The sequence below is a fragment of the Hoplias malabaricus genome, chromosome 9 (assembly GCF_029633855.1).
Source record: "Hoplias malabaricus isolate fHopMal1 chromosome 9, fHopMal1.hap1, whole genome shotgun sequence".
NCBI classification, from domain to species: domain Eukaryota; kingdom Metazoa; phylum Chordata; class Actinopteri; order Characiformes; family Erythrinidae; genus Hoplias; species Hoplias malabaricus.
Genome location: NC_089808.1, coordinates 10,579,953 through 10,602,801, shown reverse-complemented (window position 1 = coordinate 10,602,801; position 22,849 = coordinate 10,579,953). Strand labels below are relative to the sequence as shown.

Sequence of the window (22,849 nt, the reverse complement as noted above, 5' to 3'; positions counted from 1 at the left end):
GGATGTTTTCAAAAATAAAGAGAGATAAATGGTTATTTTCTAGGAGAAGAAAAAACACTCTTAACTTTCACTGAAAGGTGGCACAAAGCACCTCTTAAAAATATGTTTAAATTAGCTGTTCAGATAATGTAATGATATATATTTGTTGTTTTTAGTAAATAAATATTTGTGATGCTTTATGATGTGTTTCTGTTGAACAGTACATTGACACAAAAAGGTATTTCAGCCCTCTTTGGAGAACTGTTGAGTGAGTGTGAAAGGGACGCCATGAACACCAGGTAATGCAAGTTTAATCCTTTGCTACCTTATCGTATATATACCTATATACCATATACCTTCATCGACCCTGAACTGGTTAAGCAGTTACAGATAATGAATGAATGAATATACAGGTGTTGGTCAAAAAATTAGAATATCATGAAAAAGTTGATTTATTTCAGTAATTCCATACAAAAAGTGAAACTTGTATATTATACTCATTCATTACACAGACTGTAACATTTCAAGTGTTTATTTCTTTTAATTTGATGATTACAACTGACAACTAATGAAAACCCCAAATTCAATATCTCAGAAAATTTGAATATTACTTACAAAATACAAAAAATACAAAAAAGAAAAAATATTTTAGAAATGAAAAGTATGAGCATGTACATCACTCAATGCGTAGTTGGGGCTCCTTTTGCCCGAATTACTGCAGCAATGCGGCATGGCATGGAGTTGATCAGTCTGTGGCACTGCTCAGGTATTTTGAGAGCCCAGGTTGCTCTGATAGTGGCCTTCAGCTCTTCTGCATTGTTGGGTCTGGCGTATAACATCTTCCTCTTCACATTACCCCAAAGATTTTTATGGGGTTAAGGTCAGGGGAGTTTGCTGGCCAATTAAGAACAGGGATACCATGGTCCTTAAACCAGGTACTGGTAGCTTTGGCACAGTGTGCAGGTGCCAAGTGCACCAAATGAAATCTGCATCTCCATAAAGTTGGTCAGCAGCAGGAAGCATGAAGTGCTCTAAAACTTCCTGGTAGGCTGCCTTAACCTTGGACCTCTGAAAACACAGTGGACCAACACCAGCAGATGACATGGCACTCCAAATCATCACTGACTATGGAAACTTTACACAGGCGACCTGCTTCTGACGCTGTCTGTTGTTCAATAGTGGCTTGACACAAGGAATGCGACATGCCTTGTATATGTCTGTGCATGGTGGTTCTTGAAGCACTGATTCCAGCAGCAGTTCAGTCTTTGTGAATCTCCCCCATGTTTTTGAATGGGTTTGGTTTCACAATCCTCTCCAGGGTGTGGTAATGCTTTTACACTTTTACTACCACATCTTTTCTTTCCCTTCACCTCACTATTAATGTGCTTGGACACAGAGCTCTGTGAACAGCCAGCTTCTTTAGCACTGACCTTTTGTGTCTTGCTCTGCTTGTGTAAGGTGTCAATGGTCATCATTTGGACAACTGTCAAGTCAGCAGTTTTTCCATGATTATGTAGCCTACAGAACTAGACTGAAAGACCATTTAAAGGCCTTTGCAGGTGTTTTGAGTTCATTAGCTGATTAGAGTGTGACACCAGTTGTCTTCAATATTGAACCTTTTCACAATATTCTAATTTTATGAGATACTGAATTTGGAGTTTTCATTAGTTGTCAGTTATAATCATCAAATTAAAAGAAATAAACACTTGAAATATATCAATCTGTGTGTAATGAATGAGTATAATATACAAGTTTCACTTTTATAATGGAAGTACTGAAATAATTTTCAATAATTATTAATTATTAAAATAATAATTGTAAATAAGGCGGCACGGTGGTGCAGCAGGTTGTGTCGCAGTCACACAGCTCCAGGGACCTGGGGTGGGTTCGTTTCCCACTCCGGGTGACTGTCTGTGAGGAGTTGGCGTGTTCTCCCCGTGTCCGCGTGGGTTTCCTCCGGGTGCTTCGGTTTCCTCCCGCAGTCCAAAAACACATGTTGGTAGGTGGATTGGAGACTCAAAAGTGTCCGTAGGTGTGAGTGAATGTGTGTGTCTGTGTTGCCCTGTGAAGGACTGGCGCCCCCTCATAATGAAAAATTATAATGAATGAATGAATAATTGTAAATAATTTTCATGATATTCTAATATTATGACCAGCACATGTCGTCTTTTCTTTTATTTCTTCTGTTTTATCATTCATTTTCTTTTCATGTCTTGTTCCTTGTTGAGTGTATTATAATACAAACTAGAGTCTCTCAAATATGTATCCCACATTAACCAACATGAAACCACAAAAAAGGAAGTCACTTTTACCAGTACCTCATTTTGGCACAGAGTTTCCACAGGTGCTTTCCAGAAAATGTAAAAAAAAAAAAGGGAAAAGTAAAAGTAAGTAAAAGTTTGCCTGAAAAATGCAGTATTGGAAAACTGCAATGCTGAAAAAAATATTATTAATTCTGTACTAAAGTTCCAATTTTGCTAGTAACTCTGTTAAATCCCAGTCCTCTTTTATCTCAGCTGTCACCCTCCATAGGATTTTTATCAAAACAAGGGAAATTAGGGGCTTAAAAGTCAGGATCTAAGCTAGATACATTATTGGAAATATTTGTAGACTCCCATTTTACTGTGAAGGTGCAATCATTGTGGACAGAGACGTTTCTGTGTACCCAAACGGCTTTAGAGGTATAAAGGCGCCAGTTTAACTAATGTTCCTGACGATGGTTGGAGAATGCTTGTTATATCGTAACCACATGGCTGAAATAGGGGTCTGTGCACAAATTCATTACATTAACACACGCATAATGTTTGGGCAGGTCTGAGAACTTTTAATGAGAAATTTCAATGTTTTTCAGCTGCCATTTACTGGCAAACAGCACTGACACCATGTGCTCTATGTGCCAATAAGATGGAACTGGTAAAAGTGATTCTTTTTTTTTTTTCAAAGAAAACTTTGTTACTTCTCCTTTTTTATATTTTATCTGCAATGATGCTTTATCATTTTAGAAAATAAAATGATGCATGGTATGGTGCATAGTTGGCCTTGTCCAGTTACTAGTTGTATGGAATCTGTAAACATTTCATAGAATATCTCAAACAAGAAGAAAAGAGCAAAAGTTCATTTTAATTTTAAGGAAAAAGAAGAATCATTGCTAGCTTGTCGTAAAAGTTGGAAGTAGTGATATAATCATTTATAGTCATTATCACAAATCATTTATTCCTATTGGTCCCTTCATCATGAAATTTTAAGAGTTTATACAGTAAATGAAGCTTTCTAATTACACAAAAAAGTAAAAAAAATATCAAAAATATAGACTTTTTTTTGTAACTGTGTCAACATACAAGAGAATGAAAGCTTATAAATTTTCTTTTCATGGCAATATAAAAAGTTCTATAAGTGTTCTTACATTGTTCTGTGAACAGCTCTTTGACACAGAGAGGCCTATCAGCCCTGTTTACAGATGAGTTGGAGGAGTGTGTGGATGGCAGTATGAGCAGCAGGTAATGGGTTTAATTATATTCTGTAGGTATATTTTTAACAGTGTCTTCTAGATTGTATCACCTGAGAAAGTATTTGCTATGTGTTTTGTAATGCATGTTTTAATTTTTTTTAGAACATTTTATTTTGTACTCTTGCTAAATATGACCACAGATAACCCAGTTATGTTTGATTCATATTTATACATTTTGATTGAAGGCTTGATTCTAAAAACCCTTTGTATTGAAGTTAGATTATAAAACCCTTTGTTATGAAAACAAATACACATACAAAATAATTGTAACATGTTAAAATATGTGAAAAATTAAACATAAAATAAGAAAATAACAAGAACTACATTTGATATTGCTTTTGTATGATGTTCCCAATCTGCTTAGCGAAAGAGCCCATAGCACACAGACAGCGTCTTCAGCACCCAACACTGAGCATGCACCCCCTGCAATAAAGTGAGTCATTGCACTTTGTAATGTCTGAAAAAGCAGCTTATAACACAGCACAATTTTCTTTGAATGCATGCCTTTTAAAATGTTAGCATGATGCTTTATGTATGTTCTGTTTTACATATTATCTCAAGAGGCAACACCATAGTTTTTTGTCCCTTGAGCTTCAGACAGTAAACATATCATTTCCAAAGAAAAACACATCACCATATGTGACGCTTTTTATTTTAGTACATCATTGGAACCCAGTACCCAATTACTTGAAATAAAATCTTTTCTACACTGACGTAAAATGTTTTTCTCTTGTAAAGTTATGATTTTGGATACATATATCTTTTTGGACAGCTATAATGTGCTGTATGTGTTTCAGAATTTTTATCTGTAATGAGACTAAAATAACCTCTGAGTGACTCAGTGGTCATTGATAAAGTTTTTTATGACGGCTGTAGTGTGCAGACACTGAGATCTACATCTTCAGCTCATGCCATGTCAATGAAGCGTGACTGGTCCATGATGGAGTCTACTGCGTTCAACAGTGGAGAGGAGCCCTGTGAACCAAAGTGAGTCGATTCAGTCTAGCCTCAGTGGAGAATAATATTTGGATGTATCATGCATCATGCATAGAGTTTAAAAATTTGGGTATTTCGGATTATTTTATTAAATCTTATGTTTGTTTATTTTGGAATATCCAGTGGTGGAGAGTAACAAAGTAAATTTTAACAAAGTAATTTATTACTGTACTTAAGTACTTTTTTGTGTATATGTTTCTTTACTGAAGTATTTCCTTTTTGGGCAACTTTTTACATTAACTCCACTACATTTCAAAGTTAAATATCTTAATTTGTACTCCACTACATTATGAAAATCTGGCGATGCTTTTGGTTTATATGTGGGTAAAACCATTATGTGTCTCCCTGCTCTGCACATCTCTCCACATTGAGTCCAACAAACTCAGTAGCCGTGCTAAAACCAGTGAAAAAGTTTCTCTGCCTAAAATCAATAATACCAAAGGCAGACTTTGTCTTTATGAACTGCTGTGCAAATATGAGACTGTAAGAATCACTTTCAGTTCTTAGAACCATTATGAATTAACAAAATGATTTGTACTGTTTAGTATTTGGCTGTATTTGAGTCATCAGTAACTACTATTCTGTCATATACACGGTTTACAGATCTGTAGATGTCACAAATCACTCGCCGAGGGTAAGATTCAGTTGGATGATTATTAAACACAGTACGGTGAAGCGAGGTCAAAGCCAGAAGAAATATTCCAAAACCCAAAAATCAGTAGAGAGAGATAAACAAGTCCAAAAGACAAAAATGAATAGCGGAGCGCTTAAAGGAACACTATGTAATGTTTTTACCTCAAAATTACACTAAAGGCCAGTTTATGCTTTTGCAGAGCCTATGCCGTAGCCTGCACCAGTGTCCTATGCCATTGTTAAAGTATATACTTCTGTGTTGGTGTCTGCGTCACTCTTGAAATACACCACCAAATCACATCTTTCACGAATTTCAAACATCTTCAACCCTATGTAGTACACAAAGTAGTGGTGTAGAGGTATTAGTTTTACAAATCTTTAAAGTGTTCTGTTTAGGGAGTGTAGTGTAGAGGAGTTAATATTTCAGGACTCTTTGACTTGAGAAACTTGAACCATGTTCATCCAACTGCGGACCAATCTTTGTGGTCTGCGTAGACGCTATGAGTTACATTTCTGGAGAGGTGCATATCAGGTCCCAGCATAACTAGAGTATGATGTAAACTTCCACAAGCAAACACAGTTCCCAGGAGTGTTATTAATATGTCTGTGACAGACTTTAGTCAAAACATCACAAGGATCATACACTACAGCACGGCCTAATGTGCCTAGACGTGAAGGAGGAAGCAGAGCAAACTCAGAACAGCTTGTTTTATTCCTTGTCAACAAAAATAATTGACTGAGTTGTCTTGTTTCACAGTTTGTCGGTTGGTAGGCTGTCCAGGTACCCAAATTAATATCCATCAAATCATGATATCCTCTTATAGGTCAAAGAGGGAAGCATCTCCAGGACCCAGCTGCATGTCTTTGAAGAGTGATGCATCCAAGCTGGAGCCTCCTGAATTCAGCAGAGCTGTGACCTCAGAACCAAAGTAAATTATGATTCCATTCAGTGTACTTTATAGTCAACAATACTGAATAAAGTATCAGCTGTATATAAACCTATCCATCAGATACTCCATTCCTCTGACTTTCAACTCACTAGACTGTCTCCTTGTAGAAAAAGAGCCTAGGTCGTAGCTGCACATTTCAGTAAATCTTTAGTACGGTCTCTTAAAGGGGACGTCTTCAATTGTAGGGTATTGCTACCTACGCTTTAGTCCACCTTCTAAATGTAAAGTCAGAGACAGTAGCTCATCTGTTGTTACACAGTTTGTTTTTTGTGTTCTCTCGTCCTTTGATACATTGGTAGGACACTGTACCTGTCGGGTGCATTAGCATTTGCAGTTATAGCATCATACCAGCTGGCCCATTTTAAAATCCCAGCCTGGAAATTGGATCCAAGGTCCAGATGTGAAGACCTCTGGTCTAGTCCTTCATCAGTGGTCACAAAATGCGGCCCACATGGATGGATATTTTTGGTTGACTGACTATTCTTAGTCCCGAAATGATACTGGTGTGCTTACAAACTCAACCGAAGGAACACAACCGAAGCTTAATGATTTTGTCTAAACTTGTCAAGACCAACAGCACCAAGGTTGAATTTGTCTTGGGCTTGATAAGTTGTTGTCCAAATTTTACCCACCTGCAGAGTTTTGAGTCAGAAACAGACCTGCTCTCATTTGTGATGACCGGTGCTTTCATTTCCCTCCATGTTTTGTATAGTACTCTGTCAACTGGACTTCTATAAGACAATGAAATGCTCCTTGACTTGAAAGAAAATCAATAATTCTAAAATTTTGATTGGCGTGCAGGTTACAAACCCAAAGACCAGCATCTCCAAAGCCCACCTGTGCATCTTTTAAGAGTGACAAATCCATGGAGCGTCCTCCTGTGTTCAGCAGTGGAGCTGGGACTTGTTACCCTGAGTGAGTTCTGTGCTTGATCTACAAACTTATTATTCAGTTGTTAATGTTATGTCTTATTTTTCAGTTAATGCAAAGGTGAGAACTAAAATGTGGCGTGGCACAAAAATAACAAGACTCTTAGCAGTCTCAGTACATTGGTACATTTAAAGAAACTCTATGTATTATTTATTCCTTAATATTACAGCTTCAAATTTTATTTTTCATAGGGAGAATAGAAGTGTTGTCATTACCAATCTAGACTCAACATTGCAGAAAATGCACTATGTAACCTTTAGACGAGGCCACAACCACAACTTTTCCCTCAACAACTATAAAAAAAGCACTGTTTCAGCTGTGAAGATGCAACATAACATTGCAACACAGATGCATCTGTAGTTATGAGCTTGCAGTCTGTGTTAATATACCCAATTATATTGTATAATCAAATTCACATGTATGAGAGAGTGAAATTTATCTCACCACTGAATGAAAATGACAGAGAGATTTTCAATAAAAATTTTGTTTGAAATCCAGGTTACAGACCCAAAGGCAAGCATCTCCAGCCCCTAGCTGTGTATCTGTGAAGAGTGACAGATCCATGGAGCGGCCTCCTATATTCAGCAGGAGAGCTGTGATGAATTACCCAAAGTGAGTTATGTCCATACCCTACGAGCATTAATCTCCAGACATTACTGCAGCCAGTTTAGCAAGCTAGCAAACTTGTCGCACCTGCCACTGCAGTGGCCTTGAAAAAAATTTAATCCTACATTAAAAGCACATATACACAGCTTTAGAATGTAATTAGACAGAATGAAATCATATAATTAAGACATTAACAACCTATTTAAGAGATTTTTTGCTCTGGATCATTTGAAAGAAATGTTGCTCCTCTTTATAATAAAGTTTGACTCTGCATATATTGCTGACTCATTTTCACCTTGGTTTTCAATGGTCAAAACCCCCACAGGACCACCACTGATCAGGTATGTTTTGAATGATGATTCATTCTCAGCACTGCAGTGACACGGGTGTGGTGGTAGCATTTTAGTGTATTTTCTGTTTGTGGTGGTGTTTGAGTGGATCAGACACAGCAGTGATGCTGGAATTTTTAAACACTGTGTTCACTCATTGGCCACTATTTCAAACACACTTAGCTTGTTGGTCCACCTTGTAGATGTAAAGTCAGAGACAGTAGCTCATCTGTTGCATAGTTTGTGTTAGTAGTCCTTCATCAGTGGACACAGGATGCTGTTGGCTGGATGTTTTTGGTTAGTGGACTGTATTCAGTCAGGCAGTGAAACTGATGTTTTAAAAACTCCATGGCCTCAACCCAAGCTTTGCCAGATTTTGCCCAAAGTTGACAAGACCGATGGCACAGATGATGAGTTTTTGTTAAAATTTTACACACCTACAGCATCAAGATCCTCATTGTGAACACCTGTGCTTTCCCTGCATGTTTTCCACAAACCTCTGTCAGTTGGATTTGTATAAGACCATGAAATGCATCTTGAATTTGGATGATGTTCAAAAAGTCTTCAGTAGATTTTCAGGCCTATTTGTCCATTTGTACCAGTGTAAAACATTACAACACCACCACCATATCTGTGTCACTGAAGCGCTGAGAATGATCCACCACCCAAATCATACCTGCTCTGTGGTGCTCCTCCAGGCTCCATGACCATTGAAGAACAGTGTGAAAGGGGACTTAAAAGTATGCAAAGCAACAGATAGATTACAGTATGTAATTGTAAAAGTAAAAGTGCACCTGTGAGGTCAGTGGAGCTGATAACATAGGCACTGAGTGTAGAAACAAGTTCATTTAAATGGTTTGGCTGATCATTGTATAATTCATATCAAATTACCAGGTGTAAACAGGGTCATAACGTACCGTTTCTAATCATTGTTATTGGTGTTTGTTTTGATATATTTGTTCTCTATCAGGCAGTGCTCAACAGAACCAGAACCACAGCAGGAATCCAACCTACCATTACATGATGTCTTGCACAGCTTCTTAGAAAAACACAAAATACAAACAAAGAACAAATTTGAGAACTTATGTGAGGTAGTCCAAACAGACAAGAACAGAACACTCTTGAACAGTATTTACACACAGCTCTATATCATAGAGGGAGAGTGTGAAGGAGTAAATGAAGAACATGAGGTTTTACAGATGGAGAAAAGATCAAGCAAGCAACCCCTACAGGACACAGCTATCAACTGCAATGATATTTTTGAATCCCAGCACAAACCAGGACTTACAGGTGACATAAAAGACCAGAAGAAACTTAGAACAGTGATGACCAAAGGCATTGCTGGCATTGGAAAAACCGTCTCTGTTCAGAAGTTCCTTTTGGACTGGGCTGAGGGAATAGCCAATCCTCAAGTGGATATTATGTTTGTTCTCCCGTTCCGAGAGCTGAACTTGATTAAAGATGACCAGTTCAGTCTTCATACACTTCTGTGTAACTTTCACCCTAAGCTTAAAGATATGGACATTAAGATATATGAGGTGTGTAAACTTGTTTTTATATTCGATGGTCTGGATGAAAGCAGAATTCCGCTGAACTTTTTTGATTGCAAAAAACTGTCTGACGTCACCACAGCGTCATCGGTAGGCGTGCTGATGACAAACCTTATTAAAGGAGAACTGCTTCCCTCTGCTCTCATCTGGATCACCACTCGGCCAGCTGCAGCCAATCAAATCCCACCTCAGTACATTAACCGCATGACAGAAATACAGGGATTCAATGATCCACAGAAGGAGGAATATTTCAGGAAGAGGATAAGTGATCGAGCTCAAGCTGACAGAATCATCTCGCACATTAAAATTGCAAAGAGCCTCCACATCATGTGCCACATACCAGTCTTTTGTTGGATCTCAGCTACTGTCCTTCAAGAAATGCTAGAACACCATCCCGAAGAAGAAATTCCAAAAACGTTGACGGAGATGTACATCCATTTTTTGCTCATACAGACAAGCCGGAAAAACCTGAAATATGGGGAAAGCGAAGACAGAGACCTAACAGAACTATTGGTAGCCAACAGAACCATGATATTAAAATTGTCCAAGCTAGCTTTCAAACAGCTGATGAAGGGCAATGTGATGTTCTACGAAGAAGACCTGAGAGAGTGTGGGATTGATGTCACTGAGGCCTCTGTGTACTCTGGAATCTGTACTGAGATTTTTAAGGAGGAATCTGTGCTTTACCAGAGGAAGGTTTACTGCTTTGTGCATCTGAGTTTTCAGGAGTTCCTGGCTGCATTCTATGTGTTTAACAGCTACATGAGCAAGAACATGGAGACCCTCCAGTTCTTCAGACCACCATACCAAGAGTGGTGTGAGAATGTAACACTGGAGGAGCTGCTTGAGGGAGCTGTGCGTAAAGCCTTGAGGAGTCAGAATGGCAGCTTGGACCTTTTCCTCCGTTTTCTGTTGGGCATCTCCCTGGAGTCGAACCAGAGACTCCTTCAAGGTCTGCTCATACACACACAAAGCAGCTCAGACAGCATCAGCAAAGTCATAACATACATTCAGAAACAAATCAAAGGAGAGGATGAGATGGAACTGGAGCGGATTTCAGTGATGATGAGTATCTTGAAGATGATGATGGAAAAAATCAAACAAAGACAGTGCCTTTCTGCCGACAGGTCTATCAACCTCTTCCTCTGCCTGACAGAAATGAATGACAAGTCTTTATCCAGAGAGATGCAGGAGTATATCAAGTCCACAGAACTCTCAGACAAGAAACTGTCTCCTGGGCAGTGCTCAGCACTAGCCTGCATGCTTCTGATCTCAGAGGATGTGCTGGATGAATTTGACCTGAAAAAATACAACACAACAGAAGAAGGTTATAGGAGACTGATCCCAGCTGTAAGCAACTGCAGAAAGGCTCTGTAAGTGTTTCTTCTATAACCCCAATTCCAAATAATTCGGGATGCTGTGTAAAATGTAAATAAATGTAAGTGAAAACAGAATGCAGGCGACATGGTGGCGCAGCAGGTAGTGTCGCAGTCACACAGCTCCAGGGACCTGGAGGTTGTTCGTTCGATTCCCGCTCCGGGTGACTGTCTGTGAGGAGTTGGTGTGTCCTCCCCGTGTCTGCGTGGGTTTCCTCCCAGTGCTCCGGTTTCCTCCCGCAGTCCAAAAACACACGTTGGTAGGTGGATTGGCGACTCAAAAGTGTTCGTAGGTGTGAGTGAATGTGTGTGTGTGTCTGTGTTGCCCTGTGAAGGACTGGTCCCAGACTTGGATAAGCGGTTACAGATAATGAATGAATAAATGAAAACAGAATGCAAAATTGCAAATGTCATAAATCCATATTTCACTAACTGTACAACCTAAAAGACCATCAAATGTTGTAAGTGAAACATTGTATTTTCATAAAAAACATTTACTTATTTAGAAATTGATGGCAGCTTCTTGTCTGATGAAGGATTCTAGCTGCTCAAAGGTACTGGGTCTTCTTTGTTGGATTTTTTTTTGGTTCTATGATGCACCAAAATTTTCCATTGGTTTTGTGGTCTGGACTGCAATTCCAATCCAATATTGACCATCTGCCTTGCCCTTATGCAAGGCATAGGGATTTCCTCAGATTCTCTGAATTTCTTTTGCTATTTTATATGGTAGGGTAGGTAGGTATGGGATATCCAAAGTTTTTGCAATTTTACAACATTTTTCTGAAATTTTGCACAATGTTTAGATGCAGCTTTTCGCAGATTGGTGAACCTCTGACCTATGCTTCTGCTGCTTCAACTGCTCCAGCAGTTTTTTGTTTTATTAGTACCACTTACTATTACAGCCTTTTGTTGCCCCTGTCTCAACTTTTTTGAGATGAGTTGCTGCCATCTAAATGAGTTAATATTTTTTCATAAAATGTCTCACATCCAACATCTAATAAAAGTTATATTGGAACATTTTGAATTCACCTTTATTTACATTTTACACAACTTCCCAACTTCTTTGGAATGGGTGTTGTACTGTATGCTCAATGTTTTGAGTGTATAAATCGATAACATTACATTAATCTAATTTACCTTTAGTTATAGATGTTTGATTGTTACCCATTGAGCATGAATGAGATGTTTATTTTTAGACCTGTTTGTCCTGTTAAGTTAGTCCATAAAAAGACATTGTTGTTGGTCAAGTTTCCAGCTAAATCTTCCCATCTCCCAATAAATATGTATATTCTGTGATTATAATCATACACAAGATAAGATGTAATATATCCTATGCCAATCCATTAAAGCTTCACATAGGGCCTACCACACTCTCTTCCTACCCAAGTCCACTTACTTCAGCTTCTTCCTTTCAAATGCTTCATCTACTGTATCCTCAAATGGAACCATTAACTCTATGAAATAAACTATCCATTTACTTTCTGCCTAGAGCACCATGTCCATCATATTTCAACCATTTAATGTTGTGTACCGGTCACAGGTTAGAATTTCTATATATTAAGATTAACTCTTAATATATAGAGATTAAGAGTATAAGATATAAGATTAAGATTAATAAAAATTAATTAAGCTTATGTTTCTCCAAGGGATGCTTGGGCATGGAAAGGGTGTAGTAGTCCTTTCAAACGTTAGTTTAAACACAATTTCTTTCACTGATAGTGACATTGCTTCTGTTTCTACAGATTAGCTGGATGTAATTTGTCCACAGACATCTGTGATGTTCTAACATCAGCTGTAAAATCGCCAAACTGTTATTTGAAGGAACTGGATATCAGTAACAACATTCTGCAGGATGCTGGGGTGGAGCTGATCTCCACTGGACTGAAGAGCTCAAATTGTAAACTGGAGATTCTCAAGTGAGCTATCTTTATATGTATACATGCCCCAAATTCTATTACAAAAAATGTAACCACCAGTGACAGTGACACTACGTGATATCTGGCAAATGTTTTGGTCTGAATGTATATACCCAGGATTTAGACTGGAGTTTGAATGTATATGCCTAGTATTTAGAATATTAGTCGAGTTTAGAAGTCTGACTGAAAATGTGTGCCGTTTTGTCTAGGGTCTGTGCAAATATCAGAGGAATATGAGTAAAGTATTGGGGATTAAACTAGGGTTTGTGTGAATATCCATGTGGTTCAGAGTAAATAGTAAGATTGCACTATGGTCTCATTAAATATTTAAAGGTTTAGACCAGGGTCTAAATAAATGTTCTTGAAGTTTTGACCAGGTTCAAGGTGAATTTTCACATCAATTATTCCCCATCAAATAAAGGGGGGAATAATTTGGGACAATTTGGCCCTCACAGGGAAATAGTTTAAAATATAGATAAAAATATATTTTCATTCTCATTTTTCCTTTTGGTTCAAAAACTTTCCATGAGTCAGTGGGGTTTTATCCTCAGGTGGGGATCTCTCCTGGTGAAGTAGTGCGTTTACTTTTATTTAATTACTCATAGCATGTATACTGCTGCAACAACAACTGCAATGATGACTTGTATTGTGAGAAGCAAAGCACCTTTGAATTGTGTAGTGTCCACTTGACATTAGATATTTCTCAAGTTTAGTTCCAGCTAAAGTCATCTGGGCTTATCTTGTTTTGTTTGCATTGAAGTCAAAGAGATGCTCTATTTTACCATGCATTTGCAGATTCGCTGGCTGTAATCTTACCAAAAACTGCAGTGAAAATCTCTGCTCTCTTATATCTTCAAGCCCCACACTGAAAGAACTGGACCTTGGTCAAAATAATCTGCAGGATTTAGGAGTGGATCAGCTCTCCGATGGACTGAAATGTTCACACTGTAAACTGGAGATACTCGGGTGAGCTTTCAGTAGATTTATTCTTTAAGGAGTAGTGTTCCAGGCAGGGATTAAGCCTAGTCTTGGACTAAATCCTCATTTCGATGTAAAATTACAATTCAAAATGCTATGGAGTCCAGGACTGGGCTTAAAACTCATGCCCTTAAAACCCAGCCCTAAGACATTTTATAGATTTTGTAATCAATTCATGGTTTAATTTGAAATGAATCAATCCCTCACTAAATAGCTAAGTGAGTTCTTTTGTACAGCACTGATGTCATGCTTGCTGTTTCTTTATTATACTTTACCCTGTGCCAATTTTCAGGTATTTGTTAGTCCAGTCAGCTTATTACATTTAGTGCAGTTCTGGAGCTTTATAATCCTCAGCATGGTTACTCAGCCCTTATTGAGTATATATAAGTACTCTAAACTCTTTTTCCATAGCAAGATTTCCACAATCCTGATACAGACCTAGATTTCTAGAATCCGGAATTTGTTTAGTATTTTATGCCACAAACTTAATGTACATAAACATCATGATTAAACACGATACAATAAAGTATTTTTGCAATTTGCTCTGGATACGGACCTCAGCTCAATTGTACACATTCAAGGCATTATATTTAAGGTGACATATTAGTTTGGACAAGATAGCTCAGTTCCCTCGGGTCTTAAGGAAATGTCTGTGACATGTTTTGGTCTGGTATTTCACCAGATTGTTGTGTTTGTTTTGCTACATTTAACCTCATCTTTGCGCTCTCACATAATCACGGGTCCAGCACTGTGAGTAGAGAGACTCAGATGAGAAGGGACTATTCTGAAGTCTCTGTTATCTACATAAGATGCGGCACAAAATCAGAATTTCTCGATTTATCCCAGGCTTCAGATTTAAATCACAAAAACCTGATTGGTTTCTTTTATTTCACATTTTGTGGGATGGTAGCAGCTGTGTTATGCTCTCCAAAAGTGTTTTTTCTTAATAAATTCCCTTTAAGGTATTATTAATACACTACTAAGTATATTAATGTAAAAGCCTACCATCTGTAATCAGTTTTTATTCTCCTGTTGCAGATTGGCTGGCTGTAATATTACTACAAAGTCATGTGAAATACTAAAATCAGTTCTACAGTCAGTAAACTCCAACCTGAAAGACCTGGACCTCAGTAACAACGTTCTGCTGGATTCAGGAGTGGAGCTGCTCTCTGCTGGACTGAAGAGTCCCCACTGTAAAATTGAGATACTCAGGTCAGCATTCATTGATTTTCATTAGTCAGTAATCTTTACCCTGTTGGCAGATTTGGAGGTTCAGTTTGACCAAAAAACACTGAACATGCTATGTCTCACCACAAAATGTATTAGGCACACATTAAGAATTATTATAAAAGTATTTACACACACACACACACACACACATATATATATATATATATATGAAATGATTCTACTGTGGAGTCTTTAAGTTATTGCACACAAATCACCCCAATTGTAGTTTTTTTTAATAATAAATCAAAAGTAACACATTATAAAATGGTCATTCTAATAAGTATAACTAAGAAATATAACAAACCGTATAAATAACTAACAATATAACAGATATTAATGAGTTTAACATACTATGTTCATTCATCCATTCATTGTCTGTAACTACTTATCCAGTTCAGGGTCGCGGTGGGTTCAGAGCCTACCCGGAATTATTGTGCACAAGGCAGGAACACACACTGGAGGGGGTGCCGGTCCTTCACAGGGCAACACACACTCACACATTCACTCACACACTCACACCTACGGACACTTTTTGAGTCGCCAATCCACCTACCAACGTCTGTTTTTGAACTGTGGGAGGAAACCGGAGCAGACACGGGGAGAACACACCAAACTCCTCACAGTTAAAATTGTAACAGAATTAAATAAATAAAAAACTATATATATACATAGTGTGATAAGCTTATATATCATTTTATATATATCATGTGTATATATAATTTGAATTGTCTTTAAAATAACTTTACAATTGTGGGGATTGGCTGCCAATAACTTGAAGATTTTACGGTAGAATCATTGTTTAATCCTTATATGCATAGTATGACAAATACTGAACTGTTATCCATTGGTATTCTGGAATTATTACTAGTGACATTTTAATAAATCAGTGAATTTTACTTTAAAACTTAAGGCTTAACCTTAGGTCTGATTTTTCAGGTGAGTTGTTGTCATTTCGAGACCATGTGAGTGACGTTTTTCCCTCCCACCCAGTGGTTTCCCCACTCTTAGTTTTTAAAATTGGCTGTGATGCAATATTATATCAAAAGTCCAGTCAGTCAGAGGTTTATTGTTCCTTTAAATAGTTTGGAAACTCCAAAAAAATGTCAAAACTTTAGAAGCTACTCATAGGCTAACTGACATGACTTGATTTAATTGGAAGTGTAATTTTAGTGGATTTTTAAAGGTCTACTTACTTCTTTGTTTGACTTCATTGGAAAGTCAAAAGAAACCATCTCAGACATCAGAACATATGTTGACCTCCACCAATCTGGTACATCCTTGGAACGACACAGATATTTTGGGTGCAAATATATAAATAAATCCAGGATCAACAACAAACAACCTTGTGAATATGCTGGAGGAAAAATGTACAAAATTACCTATATTAACAGCAACTAAAATAATACTTGTATTGAATCAAGTGTGCTGTTGGTTTAAAAATCCATATGATCAAGGAGAATATCTGGAAACAAACATTAGCTCAAAATACATCTGCTTTTTAGAAATAAAAAATCCTTTAACTTTTTTACTATATTGTATATAATATGTCCTTTTGATTTTTTCAGACAGTGCACTACTTCAAAATAAATCTGTAGATTTAGCACATGCTCTATAGCTTTAGTCTGAATTGCAAAATCAGTGATCTTTTGTTGCATAATACCATACTTACTCTTTGCAGATTAGCTGGCTGTAAACTGTCCATGAGCTCCTGTGAAACACTCTGTACATCTTTGAAATCAGCGAACCCACCCCTGAAAGAACTAGATCTTAGCAATAATGACCTGCAAGATTCAGGGGTGGAGATGATTGCTGCTGGACTTAAGACTTCACATTGTAAACTGGAAGTACTCAGGTAAGCTTTCTCTACTCTAATGTATGATAATTAATTATAGTACGAATAATTATCATCAGTTAATCTGATGAATTACTTTGAGACCATAATATTTGGCCTCAAGAAGGACTGGATATGTGCTGTAATATTCAGCTACCTCTCCAGGTCAGCTGTCATCACCCAGTCTCATGCTCTGGAAAGCAACACAACAGAGCTGTTCTTGGCTCTTTTATAATCATCATTGTCCAATCCAAAATATGTATCTTGATTTAATTTTCATTGCATTTTTTAGTTTATTATGCCATGTGAACACAGCAGCTGTCCTTCACATTGTGTGAAAATGTCATGATGAATGGACCCATAAAATACAACAAAATTACTTTGAATAAAATCTTTTTACATTGTCTTCCATTTAAAGTAAGAAGTTTTTTCCTTCTCCTATAAAGTTTTTATTTTTGGAGATACATGTTTTTCATTGGACAATGATGATATGTCAGTTGCCCTCATTGACAAATTTGATCATCTTGGCTGCAGCAGGGGTGTGTCTTCATGATGAGTTTGTTTTCGTTTAAGTATGTTTGCTAATATGTTTTTCAGAACATACTACATACAAGGTACTAGTATTTTTGCAGGGGAACTGTATATTTATTGTTGATCTATTACAATCTATATCTAGTGTTCATTCAAAAAATGCTATCATATTTTACTGCAGAATTAATAATTTTTCAATGTTTTCTACAGATTGTCTTGTTGTTTGATCACAAAGGAAGGCTGTTCTTTTCTGGATTCAGCTCTAAAATCAAACCCTACACACATGAAAGTACTAGACTTGACCTACAACAAAACAGGAGATACAGGATTGAAGCTACTATCTGGAACACTGAAAGATCCAGGCTGCAAACTAGAGACTCTCAGGTATGTACAGTAATGTGCAATGAGAACTGTCTTTCATTTATTAAAGCTACTGTCAAAATGGCGATTATAATTTGATATTTCAGACTCAGAAAAAAGAGAACATGTTATCTGGTCAAATGTATACAGACACCTTTCTTATCGTTGAGTCTGGGTGTTTCAGCCATGCACATTTCTACCAGGTATATACAGTTAAGCACACAGATATAAAAAAATTTGTGCAGAATGGGTCAAATTGTGTTCTGTGACTGTAAATGTAACACAGTCATAAGATGCCACATTTACCAGGCAGAAATTTTGTCTTGCTATATCTGCCCCATCTGTAAACAGCTCAAAACAGTATGATATGCACATAGTTTAACAATCTTAAATAAAAAAAAAAAACAAGATAATCTGCATTTCAGCATTTTCTTTATTTAAATTACAAGATAAATGCATCTTAATGATTATTAATAATCTAATCATCTCCAATGTGAATATGTCCCTCTGTGTCATGTTGGCCAGACAGCTGTAAACACGCCATCAAATCTAACTGGTCTTCTCCTGTAAACTATTCAAGTTGTTTTATGTCTTAAACTGTTACTGCTTTATTCTTGTACTCAATTAAGGCCACTGTGCATATAAACTGCTAATGAACCACAAATTGATCAATAAAATAAGAAAGTAAAGCCTAGGAGATATGTCATACAACATACACAATTGTGCACTCCAGGACTGTGATTGTACAGATTTGAACTAGTCATGTCTGTATCTCTGAATGGAAACTGAATGTTACCTTAAGATCTTTAGTTGGCAGGAGACATATATGCAGCACATCGGTATTAAGATCACAAGCATGGAAATCAAGTGGTAGTAGGGTGCAAAAAATTGGACAATGATAGATTCTGATATTTTACATAGCATTGTAGATGTTTGTGTAATTATCTGCTAAATGTGTTTCCTACTTTTTCCCTGATACAGCAAAATTAATCACTTAAATTTCTGTTTTGACTGGAATTAAATAAATGAAGGGTGGTCTTGACTGTGCATTTCTTGTACATTTCAGACTAGCTGGCTGTGAACTCACTATGGATTCTTGTAAGACTCTTGCATCAGTTCTACAGTCAGAAAGTTCTACTCTTAAAGAACTTGACATCAGTAGCAATGATCTTCAGGATTCAGGAGTGGAACTCCTCACTGTTGGACTTATGAGTTCACACTGTAAACTAGAGATACTCAGGTGAGCTTTCTGTGGGTTTATTACTAAACAGAAATAGAGTAAACTATGAAAGGTGTTCAGTTGTCCAAAAAGTTTGTCTGATTATCTAATTATCATTGGTTACCTATCTCAGTATTATACTGTAATACTTACTTGTGCAACATTATAAGCCCTAGGCTGTCCCACTTTAATTTTAACATGTTTGCCCTCTTTGGGTTTAATTCCCACATTTCTGCAGATTGTCTGGTTGCTTGGTTACAGAAGAAGGCTGTTCATTTCTAGCTTCAGCTTTACAGTCTAACCCCTTACACCTGAAAGAACTGGATCTGACCTACAATCATCCAGGAGATTCAGGAATGAATCTACTTTCTGCTAGATTGAAGGATCAGCACTGCAAAATAGAAACTCTCAGGTTTGTTTGTTATTGTGTGCACAGATGTAAGCAACAGATTTTACGGCAAAATAATTTTTCCTGAATTATTTTATCGAAACCTTATTTCCTGAATTATTTTACTGAAACCTTATTTCCTGAAATAATTTATGTAGGTTTCACAGTGTATAGTATCATATTACAAGAATGTATCTGTGAGTGTATATTGGTATTCAAAGCTCTATTGTTTAAGTTAAAAATATTTATAAAATATTTTTCCTCAGGGTGGAGCATGGAGGGAAGATCAGGATTAATCAAGGGCTAAGAAAATGTAAGACTTTCTGTTCATTGTCATGTTCATGCACTACTATATAGACACAAACAAATTGTACAGTGTAAGTCAGACACTAAACTGCAGAATAATTTCAATTAGTTAGGAATCTCAAGGATTTAAATACTGCTGCCTCATTCGATGTTAGACCTTTGACGTCAGAGCCCTCTTGCGGTAAATATACTCAATGATACATTTTTTTTATTAGCCATGGGTACATTTCATAAAATATTTTATTTTTAAAATGATCAATGCAGTCATTGCATGTTTTTGTCCATGGTATCTAAGTCTGAAAGCTTAAATTATTAATCAATTAAATGGGAACGGAGTGTGAATGTCAGACAAGGTCAGGAAACTTTACTGAAGTAGTCAGTGTTAAAGAATAAATGATCCTGTGTGTTACAATCTTAAAGAAAAGCACCGAATATATGTATACTCTAAGCTTATTGTTAACCTGCTAAGGTAAACAGGAATAATCATTATTCCAGAATAAGGTTAATTTATTTGGTTTATGAGAGCAGAAATATTGTCCATTAAAAAAATACTGAATTAAATGTATGTGCTATTAGTTTGTCCTTTATATAGCTCAAGCTCAATTTTAATTGAAATAAATGGGACAGAAGCTCTGATACCCCTGGCTAACCAACTAACCAATGAACAGTTAGCAAAAATGTCTCTTCTAGGCTGGAACGGTTGGCGGTCTGTCAAGTACTGTGCAGCCTCAGTGCATCTTTTACTGTATTTTATGGTATTATTATAATATTTACATTCATATAGTTAAATCCTGCCTGAAATGTTTATGCATCTCTGTGTTAATCCACTATGGTTTTTAGAAGGCAGTTTGTTAATGCAGTGTTACGTCTGGAGATATAATGTCCTCTGTCCCTTCTTCATTGTGTACAGATACCTGTGAACTAACACTGGACCCAAACACAGTACAAGCAGATCTGGCCCTGTCTGAGAGGAACAAAAAAGTGGCATCTGTGAGAGAGAAGCAGGAATATCCTGATCATCCAGAGAGATTTGATGTCTGGTTGCAAGTGCTGTGCAGAGAGGGTTTGTGTGGGCGTTGCTACTGGGAGGCTGAGTGGTGTGGCAGAGGGGCTGCAGTTGCAGTGTCTTATAAAGGAATCAGCAGGAAAGGAGGCGGGGACGACTGCCGTTTTGGATACAATGACAAGTCCTGGCGGCTGTACTGCACTAACTCAGCTGGAATCAACAGCTACTCTGTGTGGCACAATAAGAAAATCATAGATGTACCTGCCCCCACTTCCAGCTCCAACAGAGTGGGAGTATATTTGGACTGGGCAGCTGGAATTCTGACCTTCTACAATGTCTCTTCTGACTCAGGCACACTGACCCACATGCACACATACTACTCGAAATTCACAGAGCCCCTATACGCAGGATTTTGGATCGGTTTTGACTCCTCTGTCTGTATTTTAGATGAAATTACTTCCTGAGTCTATAGATAAACACATTCTGCTTTATTTTAAAGTTCTTGGAAGGGATCATAACCCAAATGTTTCTGCAAATTGTTCACATCCCTTTCCACCCACTAGCTAGCTTTCCCTAGCAGTTCAGTGAAGTAATGGAAGGAGAGTAAGACCAGAGAAAGTGAGACAGGACTATTATAATCTTTTGGACTACCCACAGATGACTATAGCATCATTGGAGATCAAATTCTTGATGACAGAGCAAGAGCACTGAAAGCTGTGATAATTCATGAACCACTCATGGTACCACTAATGGTACAGTACTTATGCACATGGTACAATAATGCAAATAATTTATAACTATTTATTTAACTGGCTATTTATTTCTTTATTTATTACATTAATTTTGGTAATTTGTTTACATTTGTTTACATTTTACAGTGTTTGACATTTAACGCATTAGTATTAGATTTATATCATTGTTCAGGCTTTGTAAAAGTGGTTGTGCATGAAGCACATGGTACTGGACATTCATTCATTGTCTGAAACCACTCATCCAATTCAGGGTTGCGGTGGGTCCAGAGCCTACCCAGAATCAAACCCTGGAGGGGGTGCCAGTCCTTCACAGGGCAACACACACACACACCTACCGACACTTTTCAGTCATCAATCCACCTACCAACATGTGTTTTTGGACTGTGGGATGAAACCAGAGCACCCGGAGGAAACCCACGCGGACACTGGGAGAGCACACCAAACTCCTCCCAGACAGTCACCTGGAGCGGGACCCGACCCTGTAGCTGTGTGACTGCGACACTACCAGCTGCACCACCGTACCAGTCATTGTACTGAACAGAAATCCTATTTTTTCATTAAGTGAAATGCTTGAATACTTGAATTAAGTAAAAACAGTCTTTTTCAAAATATGTTGCAATGTTTTCTTTATATAAATCTATTACATTTATGATATGTTTGTAGGCAATTTGACATGTAGCATGGTGAAAAGTCTTTGGACTTTCGATTTTACTCTACTGTGGTCTTTGTAAATGCTAAGCACAGTATTAGTACAAAGTACAAAATAAGTACAAACCTAATAGGAAGATCAGTAGAGACGCTCTTCCTAAGAGTTTGTGACAGAAACAGCTGGAGGAAGTAGGCAGGTGTTGGATTTCAGTGTGGAATCACAATAAAGTAAATAAGAGATATGGATTCTAGCAAAAAGTCTCACAGCAGGATGCTGAAAAACACAGAATAGAATAGAACTCAGCTTCACCTACACCCAAGCATTCGCACAGCAGGGAAGCCATATTCCTGCTCAGAGTGTGGGAAGAATTTTACTCTACAGAGTTACTCCTTACAAACACAACAGTGCATTCACACAGCAGAAAAACCATATCACTGGGAAAAGTTTAACTAGAATATGTAGTCTTGGACTACGCCAGCGCTATGTACCTAGTGAGTTTTTACCTCAGTGTGAAAGAAAGATCAATTCCTACAAGAGTGATTATGTTTGTTTTATGATATAACTAAAGCACAGGTAAGCGATGTTATATCTGTAAAGTTTCAGATTGATGTTATTTTTTTTGGTGTATGCATTGGATATTTGTTGAAATTTGACAGAAATGGCTATTTCTTAGGTCTTTTAACTCATTCTCCCTAACTCTGTACACGTTTAAGAAATATTTGGGAGTCAGCCAGGTGTGTACAGTTCCTAACTGGACTTGTGTAACAGAAATGAGAGGAAAAATAATCCCAGTCCATACTCCTCACCAGAAAGTGGCGGTGTTTAC

At 37.4% G+C, this 22,849-nt stretch overlaps 1 protein-coding gene across 1 annotated transcript; it reads left to right on the top strand.

The window, feature by feature from the left end:
- The first annotated feature begins 209 nt into the window (after positions 1-209).
- On the top strand, positions 210-21,942 carry LOC136707073 (NACHT, LRR and PYD domains-containing protein 12-like). Its single transcript, XM_066680949.1, has 18 exons — positions 210-278; positions 3,399-3,476; positions 3,852-3,920; positions 4,364-4,474; positions 5,941-6,045; positions 6,868-6,981; positions 7,495-7,566; positions 8,968-10,526; positions 10,602-10,854; positions 12,600-12,773; positions 13,569-13,739; positions 14,790-14,963; positions 16,660-16,833; positions 17,554-17,727; positions 18,770-18,943; positions 19,161-19,334; positions 19,577-19,623; positions 20,527-21,942. The coding sequence occupies exons 1-18, from the start codon at positions 268-270 to the stop codon at positions 21,084-21,086; spliced, it is 4,194 nt and encodes a 1,397-aa protein (XP_066537046.1). The 5' UTR covers positions 210-267; the 3' UTR covers positions 21,087-21,942.
- Positions 21,943-22,849: the final 907 nt, after the last annotated feature.